The sequence below is a fragment of the Amphiura filiformis genome, chromosome 2, assembly GCF_039555335.1.
Source record: "Amphiura filiformis chromosome 2, Afil_fr2py, whole genome shotgun sequence".
Taxonomy (NCBI): domain Eukaryota; kingdom Metazoa; phylum Echinodermata; class Ophiuroidea; order Amphilepidida; family Amphiuridae; genus Amphiura; species Amphiura filiformis.
Window position 1 is genome coordinate 61,727,847 of NC_092629.1, and position 23,325 is coordinate 61,751,171.

The following is a 23,325-nucleotide window of genomic DNA, read 5'->3' on the forward strand; positions in this document are numbered from 1 at the left end:
TTCAAATGAATTACATGACAAGAAAAGTGGCCGAGTGGTCTAAGGCGCTGGGTTCATAGTGTGTCCAAAGCAGTACGTCCGCGAGTTCGAACCCCGCCTCCGCCAAACTTTAATGAAGTAAAGTTAAAATTTTACTTTTTAATAAATTTCATATTGGGGAAATGTGACTGGCAGAATTTATTTATGGCGTGGAGTGGTGTGCTTTGGCATGCAGGAAAAAACAATAGACAGGTTGTTGACCTTTGGCCTTATCAGATGTTGGTATGCGTCTGCGCAATAACAGCACCATCATGGCGGCCGCCAGTATGTTGCGGGGTCGGAGCGCTAGACGCTCCAAAGGTAAGCAAATTTAGCTATTTTCTGTTGGCAAATTTATGTAAAATTGTGACTTTCCTAAAAGCTGATATAATATTGTTCTTGTTTGTGATTTTTCAGGCCGGTATGATAGCGGAGAGTCGGAAGTGCCGCTTGATTTAAACCGAGGTACGTACATAATTCATGAATTGCATGATTGAAAACCGTACAAAACGTCAACATGGTCAATGTACAGTCCATGAGTCTTGTCTTGTCTTGTTGTTGTACTGGCCAACACTCCTCCTGGATGGAGTGATTATTAAACTGAACTATTATTATTGGGTTTTTATGGCGGGTAAATTTCATAATTTCGCCATGGACCTGTTCCATTCAACGCTGTACAAATGAAATTACAACTGAAGGAGCCATGCTAGGGACAGGCATAACAATTTCAAATTAATTCTATTAACATGAATTGTTGTTTGTTGGAAGAGAGAACATCTCAGAAACAATTTGACACCAAAACCAATCTTCTACTGTATTGCTAAGTGAAGTTATGACGAAATTACTGTCGGAACATTGGGCCATTTTCTCTGATAAGACTTACCATAGGAGTGCATAGGGACTTGATAATTTTTGTGCCACCCTGTCAATTTTTTGTTTTCATTGTAATTTTATCTAATTTTTGTTGAATATTATGTATGTTATCATTTCCAACACATCTGTGAAATTTTGTATGAAAATTCAATTTTTAAGGTGGTAAAAATGTGATTTTGTGCTAATTTTGGTCAAATTTTGCCATTTTAGGCCATTTTGGGCCCATTTTAAGCAAAAACAATGATTTTTCCCAAGCGATAACAAAAAAGTGCTTTCTCCCAGCAAACAAGTAAACTGGAATTGTTATGTGAAAAGGATAAAAGTTTTTGTCAAACCATGTTTCCCTTTTGTCAGAAGATGAATTTTGGGTCAAAATAGAATTTTTTCCCAAAAATGCCCTTTGACCCCTTTTTGACCAAAATGGTGATTTTCACCAAGGCATATCTCAAAGAAAAAAATATTCAAAAGTGAAGTCAATGTTGCATTCTGCTTCCTAAAGCATTGAATCTGTTGTCAATGCAAACTAGAGCATCTGAAAATGATTCATTTTGGTTTTATTCATCATTTTCTCCAAAAATGGTGTTTTCAGTGGCACAAAATGGCACAGATTTACATAGGGCTTTATTATCAAGTAAAATAAATAGCGCCCTCACTCAGATGTGCCTGTCCCTAGCCATGCAGCGCCGGGCATAAGGGTGTCTACGTTTAAACGTTTCACATGTAACCGCCCGTTAAATGCACTATCCGTTTAGAAGAATCGCTAACCGTTTAAACGTAAAAAAAAAAAATCTATTTAAAAAAAAAAAATCTTTTTATAAAGTTTTTCAATGTTTTTCATACCCTTAGTTACACAAAACATAACCCACCCACCAGTGTCCGATTTACACATTTTTTTCCTACCTGCACTAGTGCATGTAGCCCAAAATTTCAACATGCACAGCAAAAAGTGTGCATGCACCAAAATTAAAGCAAACATAAAATCACATTGAATCACGATCATTGTCAGTTAAGCTTGTAATAATATTCCCGGCTCCACTGTCAGTGTCATTTTTATGCCGATCACTCGCCGATTTCTTAGCCAAAACACTGGATGCTGTGGCTTCATCTGTTTTAGAACTAGTCGCCGACGAGGTGCACAATTTCCAGAATGATGCAAGTGTTTTTTGAGCTATTTCCTTTTTTGCTGGTCCTTACGTAATCAAATATTTCCCACAGTTTAAATTCCGGTTCTTTTTTTTTCAATTAAATGAAAATGACAGCTTGAACTTCCTTCGACATGTGCGAGGGTATCGGGATGTGGTGGATGGCGTCACATTACGCTAGCCCCTCTAAGGGAAGTCATAGTCTCGGACCAGACTGTATGTGGCTATCGCGAATGTTCATTAGGATCGACGAGTAGTCGAGTATCAGACCGACGCAAACTGGCTGTGTAGAAGACTAGGGAAGTCAATGAAAAAAAGTGACATTTCTCATGATAGGGGTATAGGGAATTGTCAATTGCGTCAGCCCTGAAGTCAGGATGTTGCGCTAAAAATAGATTGGGTTTTTCCAAATTGGACTGACTGCTTGTTTACTTTTGTATATTGGCCTTGTCATATCGCTAGCGCTAAAATCGTACATGCACGCGTGCAGGCAGGTAGTGAAAAGCTGCATGCACAAAGGGAATGTTACATGCACTGGTGCAGGTATGCAGGCGGTAAATCGAACACTTCCACCCACCCACCCCCAAACCTTACTACATGTATACAAGCCTACCCTAGCCCAACTAACCTTTAACCTAACACAAAACCCTTGCCCTTACCCCCAAAAGGGAATTAGGGGAGAAATTGATTTCACCAGAAAATCGGACCTATATTTATGTTTTTAAATGCATGAATTAGGGGTTCATTCATATATTTTCATGACTAAACAACCGTTTAGTCATGAAAATATATGAATGAACCCCGTTCATACACACCAGAACATTTTGTGATTCGTATTTCATCAAAATAATAACAAAAGAGTACAAGCAACATTATTAAAAATCATGATTTTCCTTCATTTTTCCTACCCGGCGATCGCACATCCGGGACACCGGGCATAAACGCTGTTTATGCCCGGCTCTCGACCAATCACGCGCGCTGTTACATAGCGTGTATGTATGAATGTGTTAATAATACTTTAATTACTTTATTTTCCCTCATTTCATCGAAATTGTTATTTTTATTGCTGACAAAATAAAAGAGAAACCTCTCACATAATTTTGGAAATTTAAAAAAATGCAAGAAAAAACCTGTTGCATGCAAGAAACAAATTCTTACCCAGAAGAAAAAAAGCTTGTGCACTTAAATGTATTTTTTTTTGTATTTTCAGAATTTTAGAAAATTTGTTTATTTCCAAAATTATGTGAAAGGGTTCTCCTTCCTATAATTAGCCATAAAAAATTGTGATTTTGATGAGATGAGGCTAAATAAAGTAATTGAAACTTCATTAATATTATGACTGTAAAAGTTTTTTATTTTATGCAAGATTGTCATCAGATTTGGAGGATTATTCTCAATGCATTTTAATGCTTCAAATGAACTATTTAAAATAATTGTACCTACGTTAATTACATTGTGAAGGTCAATGACATTTTTACGAGTAATTAGCGAGACGGTTATAAGAGAAATGTACCGTACATTAGCATGTTGCTAAAAATACTGAAATTCATCTAGGATTTCATTAAAAATGAAAAAAAAAGGAACATATAACCCTTTAAGGGGGTACTACACCCCAGTAGACTGCGGAACTCAGTCCTCAATGATAGTCAGTCATTTATCTTTTGGTCGTTATTATATGACTATCATTTGAGGACTGAGTTCTTAGCATACATCTTCCGAGGTGCAGTTTCAGACAATAGCTTGGGATTATTGAGTCAGAGGTTATCTATTGAATCCTTTCATGACCACTGAAGCATAGTCAAGTCTGCCAAGGACACTCGGCACTAATTGAAAGACCATGTCACTCTCGACAAAAGAATGCATGCATGTCAAAGGTCATACGACACTAATTTGGTGTTTGTTATGCACCTCGAAATATGTACCTTAAAGTCTGACACCCCAGGCCAATTTTGTGCCTATTTGTGCATTTTTCTCAAAAATTATAGTACATTGGTGACAAGTAAGATATGTATATTATAGGGGCAAGGACTACACCTACTGTACTGAAAATTCAGCAACTCAAAGCAAGTAGTTATTGATTTATTGATCAAATATTGGTTTTCCCTCATTTTTAACTGTAACTCCAAAACTGTTGTCTGTGCTGAAATAAAATTTCCAGAATAGCAGTTGTAGTCCTTGCCCCTATAATATATATATGCATATCTTACTTGTCCCCAATGCGCTATAATTTTTGAGAAAAATGCAAAAATAGGCACAAAATTGAGTAGGGTGTAGTACCCCCTTAAGGCGGTACTACACCCCTTGATGAATTTGTGACTATTTTTGCATTTTTCTCAAAAAATAATAACACACTGGTAGTGGTAACAAAAAAGTTATGTATATTATAGGGGTAAGGAATACAGTTACTACACTGGAATTTCAGTGACTCAAGACAAGTGGTACATTATTTATGATAAGAAAAGAGGTACCGCTAGAATGTACCTCATTTCTTAATGAACCCCTTGTCTTGAATCACTGAAATTTCAGTGAAGTAATTGGATTCCTTGCCCCTCTAATATACATAACTTAAATTGTTACCAGTGTGTAGTTACTTTTTGAGAAAAATTAAAAATTAGTCACAAAATCTATCAGGGAGTGTACATTGTAGTACCACCTTAAGTAGTCAGTAATTGTTTTAGTTCAAATTCAACATTCAAGCTGTCAATACATCATACCCTAAAAGTAACCAGTAGTTTTGACATGCTGACATGTGAATTTGCACATAGGTCCTATTGCACACTCCCGCATCCGCCTGCTCCACATCCGCTTGCTCCACATCCGCCTGCTCCTCCACCCCTGGCATTTTTCATTTCAACTGTGATGTACCCTGTGTAATTGTATTTCATGAAATAGGGGAAGTTACCTGTATAATCATGCAATAGTTTGTTTATTATGACTTTTCTGGAAATCCCCTATAATGGAAATAACAGCATCATATGTGAAGGCTATTTATGTCAAGGGGAAAATCCCTAGAGATTGTAAAGTGAAATTTCATTGTGGGAAAAACCCACAGGAAGTGATGTAATGTGAAAGGTGAATGTCTATTAAATATCAGAACATTGGGGAAAACCCCAGATAGTTTGTTATAAAACATCATGTTGGATTTAATTCTAGGCAGACCTGTATCGATGTGAATGTAATGTGAATGGATGTAGCTATAGCTCTCAAAATGAGAGTATTTAATGTTAACCAATTAAAATCGGGATACTCAAGGAGTGTTACTGAATGTGGCCAGGGAGATCATGAGTTTCCGACAGTGCTATTTAAAACAGCCTCTGAGCGATGGAGATGGATGGATATTTTCACCGACAAGCTGGAAATATGGTTATTTCAAAGCTACGAAAATGGGCTAAAGTAAGACATCAGGGTCTACTGCGGATTGTAAAGGACTTTATGAAATTATGTTACAGTTATTATCATCTGGATATAAATCTGACAGGTGGCCATAGCCTTTATTATGGCCGAGATTTCAAGACAGAATTTCATGGGAGATTGTAAACTCCACATGTGTGTGATGGTCTTTGAGCTTCAAAAAGAAGTACATTTTAACCAGTTTATATAGCCAATAATTGAGCTATTTTAATACAGCAACGAAGGAGATTGCGAGCAAACAAATGTGCTCTTCCTCATCAAAGGATTAAAGTTCTTCTGTCGAATTGCTGGAGTTTGCTGGGTTTGTGAAGGCCACGCATCTGTCAAAAACAGCGGAGCTGTGTTAAAGAAAACTGTTCCCTGGGAAAAGAGTGATTGGTGAAGGAAACCATTTTTGGAGAAAGCAGCGCAAGGAGATATATTGTGGAGAAAGCAGCGCAAGAAGATAAGTAATAGGAGAAAGCAGCATCATTTTCGTGTGAGGATTTCATACGCAATTTATAAAGCGCGCAAGTGTACACTGGACTTCGCTGATTTTTGCAGGACAGGTGAATAAGGATATATTACATCAGTCGTCCAGAACATTAACATTGCAAGAACTCTAGGATCACCAACAAGAAGACCGCTGGTTAAGTACTGATAGAATAAAACTGTAATTGTGTGATTTTATTGTATTGCAATAGTGTTGTTATATGTGCCAAGCATACTTTGTTTTCAATTAAAGACTTAGATTTTGTTAGCTTAATCAAACAGTGTATTTGTGTTGTGCATTCGTGTGAGTTCTGGTAAAAGGTGATTTTGGCCTTGAGTTGGTACGACTCGTAACACAACTGATGTGATTTTTTCACGGCAGTGAAATGATGCCAGGCATGTTCAGACGTGGGTACTAACTAGTCGGTGTAAATTTACACCAGAATTTACCCAACTGCACACACACGTTCACACCTGCTTACTCTGACTAATTTGCCATGACCTCACAGCTAAATTCAACACGACCCTCACAAGTAATTGAATACTCAGGAGTAACTTCCGGAGTAAGGGCAGCGCTGCATAGGCCTACACGTTGTTGCTTTCAACAACTTAAAAGTGGCGAGAGTTCCAGTATGATTGGATATCATCGGCGCCCAAATAAAATTTGTTTATTTATTGGTCAAAACAATTGCTGCTGACAATTCTTCTTTTTTTTTGTCAGCCGCAAAAAACACATGGGCATGAAGCTTAGAGGGTACAGTCACCATTTGCCAGGTAATCGTGACAGCTGAGAACCGCCAAATTTGGTCGACTGCCAAATACGGGTGACCGCCTCCTAGTAAATAATGTTTCTTCGTCAATCATATTCTGGTAAACGGTCAGTGGCTCTGGGGGGTGGGCCCGGAGGGGCTCGGCCCCCCAATAATTTGGATGCCTAGATGGAAAATTACCATTGGGGCCCCCCCAATAATTTTGGCCAGGCACCATTGGCCCCCCCCATATTTAACATCTTCCGGAGCCTGTGACGGTTGATCAAGCCACCAATCACCTTCCAATACAAAAAGCCAGTGATCTCCATGCAATACAAACCGCACAAGATAGTGTAAGACCTGTTAGGCGATCTACTTAGTACATTTAACTCCACAACTTCAAAAATTCACACAACAAAAGTCCTAAGATTCCCAGCATCCAACTCCACACAACTCATAAAATACCTTCAACTATAAACTACAAACCAGCAAACATGAAACAATCCAATTATACCAAATCTACATTGCCTGCCCAATGCAACCATCCAAAAACCTGTCAACAGCACCAACCTAAATACACTAACAAATATCTACAATCAATAAGACAGATACACCACTAACCACTACATCTCAAATTAACTTGTCAGTATACATACATGTACTTTGTACAGTTTCACTAGTACTTATAAATATGAATTCTGCGATGTTTTGAAGTAATTTGGCAACTCAATTTTAGTGTTATATTGTATTTCTAATGTATTTTATAGTTTTTTTAAATGTGTTTATAATTATGTACTGTGTAATTTTAGTTCTTTTATTTGGTGTGTGTATAAGGAACCCCATCTAGTGGGCCTGCGTGCCTGTTCGGGGTTGCCCTTTTGCACCACACACCTCATTTTGATATTTTCATGTGCAATAAAAGGTAGTAAACTAAACTAAACTACACTCTTTATCACAGCCCTGTCAACAAACTAATAAAAATTAACAACTGCACTTACAAACAACATAACAAATAAAGCCTGCACGCAACCACCAACACAATGAATTTCAATTCCTGACCATAACAAATGATCTACAGCACCATTGGTGCTCTTGTTTTACTGAATAATGTAGAATTATACATGTATGCTTCAGTACACTGAAAGAGTATAATATTAGGCTTAAAATGAGGTATCAACCACTGCTGTAGGATATGGGGTTACGGAAAGCCAATCAAATTTGTATCGCAATTTTCAGAAAAGTGTAATCCCTCCACCCATTTTGCATACCCAACTCATGACATGCGACCTGTAATTAAAAATTGATAGAAATTTAGTAAAAAAATTAAAGGCCAAAATTTTTCAGTTCAAACTTAAAGTACACAGACTAATGAATATTGAATTCAAGAAAACTGGAATTCTGCATTTTTAAAATATGCCATGGTTCAGATCTAGACCAACCTTAACCCTAACCGCCTAGGGGCTTTTCGACGAAGGGAAAGAAGGAAGGAATAAAGGGAGAAAAGAAGGAAAGAAGTTGTTTGCTCTGGGTGGGATTCGAACCCGAGACCCCTCGCATGCCAAGCAGACGGTCGGCGACACCTTGCCATGGGTCTTGGGCTTCGCTGGCCAGCGAAACCGTGCCTATATATCACTTAGGGCGATTGCGTCATCACACCACGTGGGATGCACGCACTAACAGCGCATATCAAGTAGTATTTTGTAGTATACGGTACGGTTAGGGTTAAGGAAGCATATATTGAGTTTCGATAGTGGTAACCTAACCCTAACCGCCTAGGGGCTTTTCGGCGACGGGAAGGGAAAGAAGGAAGGAATAAAGAGAGAAAAGAAGGAAAGAAGTTGTTTGCTGGGCTGTTGTTTACCGAGACCCCATGCCAAGCAGACGGTCGGCGACACCTTGCCACGGGTCTTGGGCTTCGCTGGCCAGCGAAACCGTGCCTATATATCACTTAGGGCGATTGCGTCATCACACCACGTGGGATGCACGCACTAATAGCGCATATATCAAGTAGTATGTTGTAGTATACGGTACGGTTAGGGTTAAGGAACCAACTTTTTATCTGTGTTTGAGAATTACGGGTCTTGACTCGGGTAAGGAAGGTAAAGGGAACAAAGCTGTATGAAATGTAATTGGTTTCATTATGAACAAGAATTCATATCACCTGTAAACAAAAACTAAACAAAACATATCAAAACCAATAATAAGAGTATGTAAATGAGAAGCATGTAATTGCAAGTTTTTAACCAAGAGTGTTGCTTGTTTTTTTCATTTCTTGTGACAGACATGTCAGCAAACATCCATGATATCCTGGTGAGTCTTGCTACAGAAAAAGGAGTTAGTCATACCAAGAAACTGGCACATCTCAATAATTTTGTTGTGGTAAGTAGACAGCCATAAAAATACAGACTGCATCAAAAAATAAAAAGAAGAAAAAAACTAGCTACCTTGAATTATAGGTTAATGCATGAGTATCACTTGTTGGGAGTGAAATTGTACACAATAATGCACGCGTACTACAAATGTACATGTAAGATGTTGATGCATCTAATCAGTCCCAGAACAACGCCAAATATGGATTAAAAGACCTTTGACCTTGGATGTACAACAGCATGTTATGATCTAATGGGAAACTGTGCACATCAACAAACACCATTTCTATCAAAAAGGCAACGGCCGATATAATTTGAAACCATATAAATTACTAGAGTTGGTTCTTCTCTTGGATTTGGACCAAGCTTTAGAATATCGACTGTTGCGCTTTTGAAATAAAACAAACCAGAAATTTATCACCCATTGTAAAAGATATGGCACATTTCCCGAATACATGTACATACATTGGCTGACCTTGTGGATTTCCTGGCCCAGCCATGCTAACCACATAAGAAGATTATACGATTAACCTAGTGCAGCTATTGTCATAGCAGGGTATTATTATGTAATACTCCTGATCCATATTTGGCGCTCTCTTGGACTGCTAATGCACGAGCCCCAAAGGGGGAGTGCATCAACATCTCAGTACAAGTGCATTATTTTGTACAATTTCTCGAGCAACATGTGACAGTGATACGCATAAATTTATTAATCTATTTCATACACAACAAAAAAGTCCTGTGATTTTTGCTATTTTTATAACAAATTTGTCACTAAAAATATTGGAAAATAAAAGCAAATATAAATGCATCTACCCGCAAGAAATATGAATTTTTATGAACATTTATGCACGCCTCGTATTTAACTAACATTTGCTCTGATTGGTTCTCACTAACTAGTCTGAGTGTATGAACAAATTTTAATCTTTACCCAGAGCAGCTAGCGCATGTAAATGTTGAAAAAAAACATATCCCAATGCATCTGGCTGGATTCAAACCAGCGACATTCGTAATACTAGAACGACGCTCTAACCAATTGAGCCACTAGAGGCGCACTGGAGAAGAGTGGAAGAATTAGGTTCAAATGATGTTTGTCGCATTCAGAACTGCAAAGTATTTGTTATAAATATGCAGTTCTGATGCCTTCCTATAGGAATGTGTTGAACACCATTTGAACCTAATACTATAGATTCAAATCTTCCATCTTCTGCAGGGTGCTTCTGTGGCTCAATTGGTTATGTCTTGTCTTGTCTGCTACTGCACAAAACGCCTGGTGTGGCTATCAGCGTACAGATCATGCATCGATTCGCTGATAACTTATTAAATTTTCTTCTCAATTTCAATTTCCCTTACCGCCGATCAAGTTCTTGAAAGAGGCCACATCAGGAGCTATTTTGGTGGTAGGTGGCAGTGAGTTCCATTTTGGTATTGTCCGTGGATAAAGTGAGAATTTATAGCAGTCTTTGTTGGGGCGTATGACGTTATAGTTAAGTTCATGAGTTTGACGAGTAGTCGTCTGGCTGTAGTGTTCTTGGTCAGGTGATGACTGATGTTAGATGGTGTGAACTTGTGAGTTTCTTTGTATATAGTTATGAGGCGAGCCTTTTCCTTCTGTCTTGAAGAGTGTCCCATTTCAGATCATGAAGCATGTCCGTGACACTGCTGGTGCGTCTGTAGTCGCTCTTTACAAATCTAACTGCCCTCCTCTGGACTTTTTCTAAATTATCCTGATGAATTTTCTGGATACGGATCCCAGATTGGGCTGCAATATTCTAGTCTCGGTCTCACCAGGGTTTTATAAGCAATCTCTTTAGTGCGAGGGGAACAGTTCCAAAGGTTTCTTTTCAGTAAGCCCAGAATGCTGTTTGCTTTGTTAACAGTCTGATTTATGTGTTTAGCCCAAGATAAGTTGCTGGATATCTCGACCCCCAAGTAGGGATGGTGATCTACAGTTTGGAGAGTAGAAGTTCCCATGCGATACTGGTGTGGAATGAAACTTCTTTGATGTGTCACGTGCATGATGAAACATTTGGATATATTGAACTTCATCTGCCAAGTTTCTTCCCAGGTACAAAGAGAGTTGATGTCTTTTTGTAAAATATCACAGTCCTCAGGGAATTGATAGCTCTGTACAAAATCAGATCATCTGCGAAGAGTCTCACTTCAGATGTTACTCCCTCCGGGATATCATTAATATAGGCTAGGAACAACAGGGGACCAAGGACAGTCCCCTGGGGTACTCCGAAATTACAGGTGAACTTGGGGATGCCTGTCCATCAATGACGACACTTTGCTGGCGCTTTTGTCAGGAAGCCCTCAATCCAAGATTTGGTATCTCCTCTTATTCCAAGGTGGTCTAATTTTGTGAGGAGTCGTTGATGCGGAACCATATCAAACGCTTTACTGAAATCCATTATGCATAGATCAGCACGGCCACGGTTATCAAGGATCTCAGCAACATCGTTTACCAACCCAGCAAGCTGAGTTTCGCAGGATCTACCACTTGAAACCCATGTTGTCTATCGCACAGCAGAGAGTACTTTTCCAGATGGTTCATGATATTGCTATGGATTATGTGTTCTAATTAGAGCGTCATGCTAGTATTACGACGGTCGCCGGTTTTAATGTGGCCAGATGCAGTGGTTTTTTTTCAGAGTCTGTGTGCACTTGCTGCTTTGGGTAAAGATTAGAATTTGTTCATCATATCAACCCAGAGATCTAAATACATTTGTATACTCCAAACAATTTACAACTAGCTAGATTTGCTTTCACTCAATATATCCTCAACATCAAAAACATTAGCTCTCAAAACCACACTCAAGAATTTTGAATTTAAAATTTTGGTAAAAAATGTATATCTTCAATTTTTCAAATTTTCAAATGATGAAATTTCCTCCCAGCTACATTTGTAATCAATTTTTAACAATTTGCCATAAAATTTGTATTATTGCAAATTTCAAAAAAAAAAAAAATAAATAAATAAAATCATTTGATATCAGAAGGACATTCACAATGCAATTCAATATGTCTGATGTGATCTCATTTCCCACAAAAAATACTGTGCAACATTGCTCTCCAATTCCATAAATCAGTGATTTTTTAGAAGAATTTCATGTGATTTAAATGAAGCAAAATCTGTGCATTAGCAGACTAACCAGGCTATTGTGGTAATACATGTAGTTAGTGCCAGGACAAGCAACTTCTTGTAATAAACACCCCGGGGGCATTGCATTTTTCCAAAAGTGGGGTGTTTATAGAAGTGGAATTTTCAGTGAAAAAAAACTTAAAAACCGGGTTCAATTTCCTGATGGTGCTCCTGTACATGTAGTCCTGTAGAAAGGAGGGATTTACGACTATACTAATACTACTACTGATGGAGGCGCCTATGGTGTGGAAAATTACATTTTCGTGGTAAATACAACAAAATTACACCCATAAGTGCATCATCATCAAGCAAGAATTTGGTGAAATACCATAATTAGGAAATGGATGGAAGTTTGATTCATAATACATGTAGGTTTTGTCCATGCAATTTAGTGATCATCACTGATATGACTGATGCAAGTTTTAAGCTTACTCACACAATATGGCAAGGAAATGTTTGTATTTTTGTCTATTTTTCATTGAAAAATTGGAGGGGAGTGTGTACCAGAGGGGGAGCGTTTATTACAAACAATACTGTAATATGTTTTCTTGTCCTTGTAATGAAGTTGCTTTCATGGTTAACATCAGTGTCAATGTGAAGGACAACTGGTACTGGACTTCATTGGAAATTGATGATTTCCCCTTCAAGTTGGCCTGGAGCCTTGACCTACCTCACCTTCCATGACTAAGGTCATGGGTCATTCTTCATTTGGTACATTTGATAAAATATGAAACCTCGTGAATTTGGGGATGAGTTCATACTGTTTTTGTGATTGGAAAATGCTGAAATCTGTCCATTGTACGTGCATGTCTACTACTCTTGATTTCACAAAATTGTATGCTGATAAATTTGTGACTATTTTTGCATTTTTCTCAAAAAATAATAACACAGTGGTAACAAAAGTTATATATATTATAGGGACAGTTACTACACTGGAATTTCAGTGACTCAAAACAAGCAGTATGTTATTTATGATAAGAAAAGATATACCGCTAGAATGTACTTCATTTCTAAAACATATATGAACCACTTGTCTTGAATCACTGAAATTTCAGTAAAGTGTGTAGTTATTTTTTGAGAAAAATGCTAAATTAGTCACAAAATTTATCTGGGTGTAACCACCTTAAATTGATACAGACTTGAACTAAAAATGGTAAACTGTGTAGTACCCTAATCAATGAATTGGATATATGCAATTCTGCTCTTAAATAGCTTATAATATAATTTCATCAAGTAATCTAAAATAATATTTACCCCCCTTACAAAATTTAAAATAAACAAGACAAACAGATTTAGTGTATGTAGGCACCCAGGGATTTTCTCAGAAATACAGACCCATGCCTCTAGGGATTTTGTTGTTGTTGTGGAAGGGGGAAGAGGGGTCATGATGCACTTCTAGAAAAGTACAATATGTCACACCACTCTTCGCCATACATATATTCTCCCGGCCACATTTCCCTTACATAATATGAAATTTAAAAAAAAAAGAGGAAATTTAGTTCGGCAGAGCTGCCGGCGGGGCTCAAACCCACGCTGCACTGCGCCGCTATTATGTAGGCATATACTGTATCGACAAATCACCAGCGCCGGCAAGGACTTGTTGATGTCATCGTGAAAATTTGAACATACATGTATAATTGCAAAGTCTTCATTACTTCAACATACATGTACCATGTGACAAGCAAAGACAGAAAACGTACCATTTGTTTAAAAACATTAATGTGTATTAATAGCGCCCAATTGTTGATAACTGCATGTTTTACATAGAGAAATCCAACACAAATGGGCAGCGACACACGTGCACAATACATTATCGATTTGAACTCGCTGGGCCGATTCGACTACACGCTATACTCCTATATTATACCGGTATACACATGTGCTTCAGTATGGAACCTGCCATTTTTTTCGTGTATACACGGTCTGGAATTTTGCAATTTATAGGATAATTCCACGCAGGTCCCCAAAAGTTTCTTCCAGATATTGGAGATTAGATTCCCATAAAGACGAAACAGTAATCTTTAGTCGGGACCTACGTAAAATTTACATAAAATTTTTACCATCAATTGAGTGTTAATTTTGGCTAAATGCAGAAAATATTTTGGCGTATATAAAAATTGAAATAAAGTTCTCTGCCTCCTATAAATTTTAGCACGATTGGGTATCACAAATCGTTATATGTGATGTGCAGTTAATATTCATATTCTTTTATACATAGGATACTTCAGTTTTAACACAAAAAATATTTCATTGAAAACCCTCCCACTCGGCGATTTCAAAAAGGTAACCACACTTCCCTAGAATGTGCAATAAATTAACATTAAAAATTTTCTTATTTTAGCAGCATTCTAGAAACTCTGGCGTACGGCGAGTACTGCTGTACATGTATATATGTTATTGTACTCCACAGTCACCCATATGAGTTGTTAAATGTTGTCTAATATCAAGAATATGAATATTTGTATTTATTTCAGATTTTAAACTCAATTAAAAATGTGGAAGAATTATGTACTCCACTGCCTGAAATAGTTGCCTGGTAAGTAAGTCATTTTATTACTCTTTATTGTGTGAGACTATAGTGAAGAGCTTGAAGGAGTGTACTGAAAGACAGGTGATTGACTGAAAGACAGGTGATTGACTAGAAAACAGCATTCATTCATGTTTAAACTTGGCAAAGTCAGAGATTAAATGAGAGAGTGAGGGAGAGCTGGCCTGATGGAGATGAATAGTCCCTGAACAGTAGGCATGTTCATCGCTGCTTTTTCTATATCATGTATCGCTAGCAAACTTTATTTTGCGATAACTGCTAATAGTGATAGCAGGCAGCTTCAAAACATTTTATTTGCAGGGATATGAGTGCCCTTGGATCAAAAATGCAAAAATTCACCAGTGGCTAACAATCGTGATTATTGATTAAGGGATGGGGTATGAACGTTTGGACAGTATTTATTGTGGGACATTAGAGCACATCAGACATATCGAATTGCATTCTGAATACGAAGAATGTCCTTCTGATATTAAATAATTTTGATTTTTTGAAATTCGCAATTTAATACACATTTTATGGCAAATGATTAACATGTAATCAGTACTCAAAGTAAACTTTAAATATCTGATATGTACTTAAAGTGTATGTAAGTGGGATGAAAAGCTGACGATCAATTGTTTTCCCAAAACACTATAGGTCTTTTTAGGGAAAAAATCCATATCTTCAATGAAAGGTCAAAATTTTCAATTTATCATAGGCTTTTCCTCCCAACTATATGGCCATGCGTTTCGAGGTGGGGGATTTTTGCCGGACATTGCATATTTTTGGGAAATCGCACCATTTTTTGTTTAGAATTAATTATTTCAGTATCTGTACATGCTACTATAAGCAAAGTATACATGGGCAATTCCACGGTAACTCGTGCTACACTTTATGGCGTCCTTTTACATACTTTGTGCTCCAGCTTTTTAAAATCATTTGATTGGAATCTGTATTTTTGTATTTTAATACCCAACATTCAAGGCTAGATCCTCATAGTATTGCTAAATGAATATATATCAACTTTTGTATGTATGGGACAGCTGCGAAAAACGGTAACTCGTGCTACGAGCAGAGGACATGAAAAAAAATCACTCATGTTTATTTTGATCGTGTCCTAAAACAAAAAACATTAAAGCCTAATTGATTATATGATAAGTAACTGCTATGCTAAGGTTTATCTTGGTATAACTTAAAAAGTTTTGTCCCTCATAGTTTTACATTGACTGGCAAAAACATGGTAACTCGTACTACGGTAACTCGTGCTACGGTTTGTCCGCCATATACAAAATGGTTAATGTTCTTTTAAATGTCAAAGTTTCTTGATAAAAATTCCTCAATGACTGGTATATGATCAAATAACCCAATCTATGTACATATAACCAAAGTATACTTTGATATAACCATGATAACCCCCAAAATAACCCAATTTATGTACAGATAACACCAATACAGTGCATGTATCAGCATACAATGTACCACACACATTACATCCCAGCATTACATATGTAATGTACGGTACTTAATCCCTTGCTCCATCTTGTTTGGATATTTCATACATTGTAGGGCTTAAATTTCAACAGTTAAATTGAACAGTCATCAATTGATAGATTGATAGGTTATTTCACCCTAAATTAGTTCACAAAACTTGTAATGTTTGTGGTTCTTTACAATGATCGGCTCTGTAAGTTTCTTAAAATTTAAAAATTGCTTTCTGAGGTACGGTATAGTATGTTTGGTCATCTTTTGGTTGAGATCATTTCCTGTGATTTCCTGCTTGGTGCATTACTGAATACAGTTTGCACGATTTCAATCACTTCACCTGGAAAATGAGACCAATCATACTCAACAACATGAACAAATTTTGTATCAATCATACAAATCTCAGTATCAACTTGAAATGTGGCTGTGGATTTCCAGTATCTATATTTCTTGGGCTAGATTTGGGGGGAACTAAAATTTGGTTGCATCATTTTGACCAGGTATTAGTAATGGGATATACTAGAGCATTTTTTTAAGAGAGACTGTACAAGTTTAAGTCTTCGAGCTTCAAAAAAGGGACTTTATTTTGGCAAAAATTTGGTATATTTACACTATTTTGGCGCATGATCAGGGTGGAACTGGCTCCTTGAACCTTTTCTCTATCTTTGCCTTCCATATTTTTTACTTTTATTTTTCTGTCAGAAGGGCACTTTTATCTTTAATTTTGGGCCCCCACACATGTGTGTTTGCCTGGTTGTTTCTTTGTTTGTTTCTTTGTTCGGCTGCTCGGGCGGAAGCAAATTGATTAATCCACTGTGCAGCTCTTCAACACAATAATCGATCAACTACATACCGGTACTTGGTATACTATGCCAGATAGATAGATAGGTATGGTGATAGGATATGGTGGCTTGATGTGCTGTATAGTTTTGTGTTATGTTATTAATATTTGCATATTTATGAATATTAATGAGCTTATTTGCATATTTTGCCTACATTTTCATTAATCCACTCTGCAGCTTAAATGCATTAATAATCAATCAACTTCAAACTTGGTTTGGTGATTGGATATTGTGACCTGATGTTTATCATGTTATTTGCATATTTATGAATATTAATGAGCTTATTTGCATATTGCATATCATTTGTATAATTTACAAAACATTGTTATTTACACACTTTTGAGTGAATGCCACCTTAATTACGAACCACATAATTCTAGTTTGCCAGGGGGAAGTCTGCCCCACCTGCCCCCCCCACTGGCTACACTACTACTAGAAAGTTGTTACCATGGTTACATAAATGCATATTCATGCAGTTGGGAGATACATTTTGTACCTCTATTGCTGCCAAGTGGTATTTTGCATTACCTTTGCTGGTACAGGGGGAAGTGGGCTATGGTAACTCGTGCTACATCGGTAACTCGTGCTACTGGTAACTCGTGCTACAGTTTTTAAGGGGTCATTATTATGTGGTGGATAGTGTTTTGTATTTCAATTTCTTATTTTTATTCAAGGTACTACTAGTAGAAGGAAAATAATATGTGGCATCAATTAAGTTGCCAACATTTTGTAAATATATTAAAAAATGCATCTCTCGGTAACTCGTGCTACACCATATTTAGTGTTATGAAAACACTATGAAAGGAAAAAATTAGCGGGGGGTTATTTAAAATGTGATGGATATTTCTTGAAGACCATATTTCATAGATATAAAATGTATCAAATTAAAAAGAAAAGTGCCCCTGTTTAATAAAATAGGCCCACTTAGAAAATATCTAAGTTGAACAGGATTTTTCCACTAAAAATACACTCTCCGAAGAAATTATTTTTTTAAACAAAATGTTAGAAAAATGCAGAAAAAAGTTAAGAACTTGAACATTACATCTGTTTGGAATAATATGAAAGTTAAAAGAAATACATAGAGGCAATTTTATTTTTTTGAGTCATGTCCACTTTTGCTTGGAATTGCCCACATATTCTGAAAGGAAATTTCATGAGGAATCCAAAAATGCAGTTATTTATGATGTAGGGGCAGTGCTAAGAAAAATATATGAAGTTATAAATGGAAAATTTTAAAAAAAATTACCAAAGATTAAGTAGTCCTATATTTAAAATGCCTTACCCTACATCAAAATAGACTTCATTTTCGCATTCCCCACATCAAAAGCTTTCAGAAAATATATAGTTTTACTTTGCCACCTGTTACGGTGCTCGAATTACGCAAGGGTTAAAATGCGCCATTCAAAAACTGTGCTGAATTTGATCAAATTAACAAATCATGTTCTGTCTAGAAAAATTAAGTAATTAAGAGCCAATCTCCCTTATTATGTACGGATTTGCGATACAAAAAAAAATAGAATTGTCTCTAAAAAATAATTTTGGTACATATTAGCACCAACAACTCACATGTAAAATATGGCGTGCACAGCGCCCTCGTTCAACTTGAAAAAATTCTTGAAATTTCAGCTCTCTGAGCCTTACATGTACTTGCAAATGGTAAACTTTGGAGGTGCATAACATTGTGCGCCATCATCATCCCAACCTGCATTTTGCATTTTTTTAAAGTACCAAATGGTTACATTACAAAAACCAAGGAAAAAAATTGGGATCTTGATGGCGCACAAAATCAACAAATCCAATGATTTGATGAAAAGCGCCCTAAGTGCAAACTTCAAAGCATCATAACGGGCTGCGCCATCAAGATCCCAAGTCCGAACAAGTTTGAAATTAAAGACCTCCATGGCAAGTTTCATTTTTCAGCAAAAATTTTTTGGGATTTCGTTGGCGCACAGAGTTAACAGAGGTCAAGGTCAAAATTTCCTATTTTAGCACATTTTTGCGCCTGTATTTTTTGGCCAGCGTCACCTGACTCTCCGAATAGGATTTCTTCAAAGAAGAGGTAATTCTCAGCAAGAACTGAAAAAATTAGCTTGGGATCTCTTGATCTTCATATTTTTCTGATTTTTTAAAAATGGACTTAGCCTCATTTTGGAGGTCAATTTGACCTCTTTTTCCCACTCGATGCACAATGTGGGCTTTTTACTGCATCACAAAAAGATGCGCCAACAAGATCCCAATTTTATTTTTCATCGTCTAGCTTCTTTGGCGACCAGTAGACAAAAAACATGCAACAGCTAATTGGGATCATGTGGGCGCACTAATATAAAAGAGGTCAAAGGTCACGCTTTGTGCCAAAGTGATGCATATTTGCCTATGTGCAGCACGAAAGTGGAACTTTGACTCGCAATAAAAAAATGCGCCAACAAGATCCCATCTTACTTTTTGGATGATTGGATAAAGGGGCTTATGTATAACTGATAACAAGGGGAAAAAAAGTGGGATCATGTGGGCGCACTAATTCAATAGAGGTCAAAGTTCATACTTTGTGCCGAATTGGCATTACTTTGCCTATGTGCAGCACAAAAGTAGAACTTTGACCCATAATAAAAATGTGCTCAGCCAACAAGATCCCATCTTACTTTTTGGATGATTGGATAAAGGGGCTTATGTATAACTGATAACAAGTAAAAAACAGTGGGATCATGTGGGCGCACTAATTCAATAGAGGTCAAAGTTCATACTTCATACAAAATTAACCGATTTTTAGCCTAAAGTTGCAGAATTCAGCAACCTTTCACTCAAATTTGGCAAGTATTTTGACAAAATTTTTTTTTACTCTCACCAACTACCATGATGGAATCAGCATCATCTGAAATGCACTCACACAAGTTTCTATGAGACATGTCTGGTGATCCCCATTGAAAAAAATTCGCACAAAGTATGAACTTTGACCTCTATTGAATTAGTGCTACCACATGATCCCACTTTTTTTTACTTGTTATTAGTTATACATAAGCCCCTTTATCCAATCATCCAAAAAGTAAGATGGGATCTTGTTGGCGCACATTTTTATTGTGGGTCAAAGTTCCACTTTTGTGCTGCACATAGGCAAAATAATGCCAATTCGGCACAAAGTATGAACTTTGACCTCTATTGAATTAGTGCGCCCACATGATCCCACTTTATTTTTACTTGTTATCAGTTGTACATAAGCCCCTTTATCCAATCATCCAAAAAGTAAGATGGGATCTTGTTGGCGCACATTTTTATTATGGTCAAAGTTCCACTTTCGTGCTGCACATAGGCAAATATGCATCACTTTGGCACAAAGCGTGACCTTTGACCTCTTTTATATTAGTGCGCCCACTTGATCCCAAGTAGCTGTTACTTTTATTTTGTCTACCAGTTGCCAAAGAAGCTAGACGATGAAGAATAAAATTGGGATCTTGTTGGCGCATCTTTTTGTGATGCAGTAAAAAGCCCACATTGTGCAGGGAGTGGGGAAAAGAGGTCAAATTGACCTCCAAAATGAGGCTAAGTCCATTTTAAAAAATCAGAAAAATATGAAGATCAAGAGATCCCAAGCTAATTTTTTCAGTTCTTGCAGAGAATTACCTCTTCTTTGATGAAATGCTATTCGGAGAGTCAGGTGACGTTGGCGCGCAATAATACAGGCGTGCAAATATGTGCGAAAATAGGAAATTTTGACCTTTGACCTCTGTTAACTCGGTGCGCCAACGAAATCCCAACATTTTTTTGCTGAAAAATGAAACTTGCCATGGAGGTCTTTAATTTCAAACTTGTTCGGACTTGGGATCTTGATGGCGCAGCCCGTTATGATGCTTTGAAGTTTGCACGAGGCGCTTTTCATCAAATCATTGATTTGCTGATTTTGTGCGCCATCAAGATCCCAATTTTTTTTCTTGGTTTTTGTAATGTAACCATTTGGTACTTTAAAAAAATGCAAAATGCAGGTTGGGATGATGATGGCGCACAATGTTATGCACCTCCAAAGTTTACCATTTGCAAGTAAGGCTCAGAGAGGCTGAAATTTCAAGAATTTTTTCAAGCTGAACGAGGGCGCTGTGCACGCTCATATTTTACATGTGAGTTGTTGGTGCTAATATCGTCGGATGCATCACATACTGGTCTATCTCGAAAAACACGCATTTCGAGAAAATCGCAATTGAAAATCTTCGTATTAAGTTTACTTTTCTATTATTTAATAAGACTATGGATTTTCATGAAAGTGGTTTTAAATTAAATCATATACTTAAAAGATTTATTTAAGTGGAATCTTGAATTATATTTGCGTAAGCAATATTGCTTAAATTACACTAAAGTTGTAGTTCTGTATGTGAAATAGTTAATTTCCCTATATCGTATTTAAAGTGCATCACATACTGGTCTATCTTGTGGGCTATCTCGAGTTCATGAACGGTGGCGTGACTTTAGGCGCATCACATACTGGTCTATCTCAAGCTTATCGAGATAGACCAGTATGTAATGCACTTTAAATACGATATCGGAAATTAACTATTTCACATACAGAACTACAACTTACGTGTAGTTTTAAGCATTATTGCATACGTAAATACAATGAAAGATTCCACTTAAATAAATCTGTTAAGTATATGCTTTAATTTAAAACCACATTCATGAAAATCCATAATCTAATTAAATTATAGAAAGGTAAACTTAATACGCAGATTTTCAATTGAGATTTTCTCTAAATGCGTGTTTTTTCGAGATAGATCACTATGTGAAAACCGTATTTTGTAAAAATCATAGATAGTTCAAATTTAATATTTTATAACTAATTATTTAGGAAAAATTGAGGTCTGTAATTTGTTGAATTAGAAGAGCTTCGTAAAAAAGAACTATATACCAATTTTCTCAGAAAAGTCAAAAATTCAAGATAGACCAGTATGTGATGCACCCGACGATATGTACCAAAATTATTTTTTAGAGACAATTCTATTTTTTTTTTTTTTTCACAACCCCCCTTATTCATGTACATAATAAGGGAGACTGGCTCTTAAAAGTACAAGAATGATATGTATACAAATTCAAGTTAACATTCCAACAAGTTATTCACAGTATTTTGAAATTTGTTGTCCAAAAACAACAACAACAACAACAACAACAACGCACTTATATAGCGCCCAACACCAAAAGGCCTCTGGGCGCTTTACAAAAGATAAAACTTACAATTACAACCTTAAAAGTACATCTTAAAAACTACCAATTAAAAACCAGAAAATTATACACAAAAGCAGCAAAAATATTTACAACGGATTGTCAAACAAATAAGTCTTTAAAAGTCTCTTGAAGATGGCGAGACTGCCCGCTTTCTGGATGCGTGCAGGCAGCTTGTTCCCTAAAGTTGGCGCGCGACGGAGAATGCCCTTTCACCGTAGTAGGCCGTCGAAACCTCGCGACTGGGCGGCACATTAAGAAGAAGTTTTGAGTTTGACCGAAGAGTGCGTTGGGGAACATGAACTTTGATGAGATCAGAGATGTAAGATGGTGCCATACCATGGAGAGACTTATAAGTGAGGAGAAGAAGTTTGAAGGCGATACGATCCTTGATTGGAAGCCAGTGAAGCTCACGGCGAAGAGAGGTGATGTTGCAGTCTTTCTTGGCACAGGTAACAAGGCGGATAGCACAGTTTTGAACACGTTGAAGTTTTGCGAGAGTTGAAGCAGGAAGTCCGTAGAGAAGGCTGTTGTTGGCATCCAGACGCGAGGTCACAAAGGCATGAACAAGGCGTTCGGCTGTTGATCTGTCGATATACTTCCGAATCATGCCAATCTTGTGGATGGCATGGCAAGCAGAGCGGCATACATTTTTAACGTGAGTTGTAAGAGTCATGTGATTGTCCATTGCGACACCAAGATTTCTGGCTTCCTTGACGATGCTAACTCCAGACTAGCCTATGGTAAGAGATGAAATCGATGGCGTATTTGATGAAAATATGATGAAGTTTGTAGTTACATGTAGTAAGTTGCACAAGTTTGCATTATATGATATCACAGTCATCAACAGGATTTAAAATAATAAGTTTTGCTGATTTGCAGAATTTCAGATCTATGTTTTGCAAGTCAATCCCAAAATGCAAAACAGTTTCTTTTGGAATGACTGTCTCCTGGGAAAGTCTTGTACAAAATTACTTTATGTTAGAAAGATACAGGTACAATACCGGTACAAAGAATCGCAAAAACTGAGATCAAGTCATTGCTAATTTTAAAAATACACATGCTCAACTGTTGTACATTGAAGTGACTTTATGTAA

At 37.0% G+C, this 23,325-nt stretch overlaps 1 protein-coding gene across 1 annotated transcript in view; it reads left to right on the top strand.

The window, feature by feature from the left end:
- Positions 1–258: 258 nt before the first annotated feature.
- The window catches only part of LOC140146498 (rapamycin-insensitive companion of mTOR-like), a 117,791-nt gene continuing 94,724 nt past the window's right edge, over positions 259–23,325 (top strand). The window contains 4 exon segments of the mRNA XM_072168367.1: positions 259–339; positions 436–483; positions 8,946–9,043; positions 14,653–14,714. Of these exon segments, the coding sequence (XP_072024468.1) occupies positions 291–339; positions 436–483; positions 8,946–9,043; positions 14,653–14,714 (257 nt within the window). The 5' untranslated portion in view covers positions 259–290.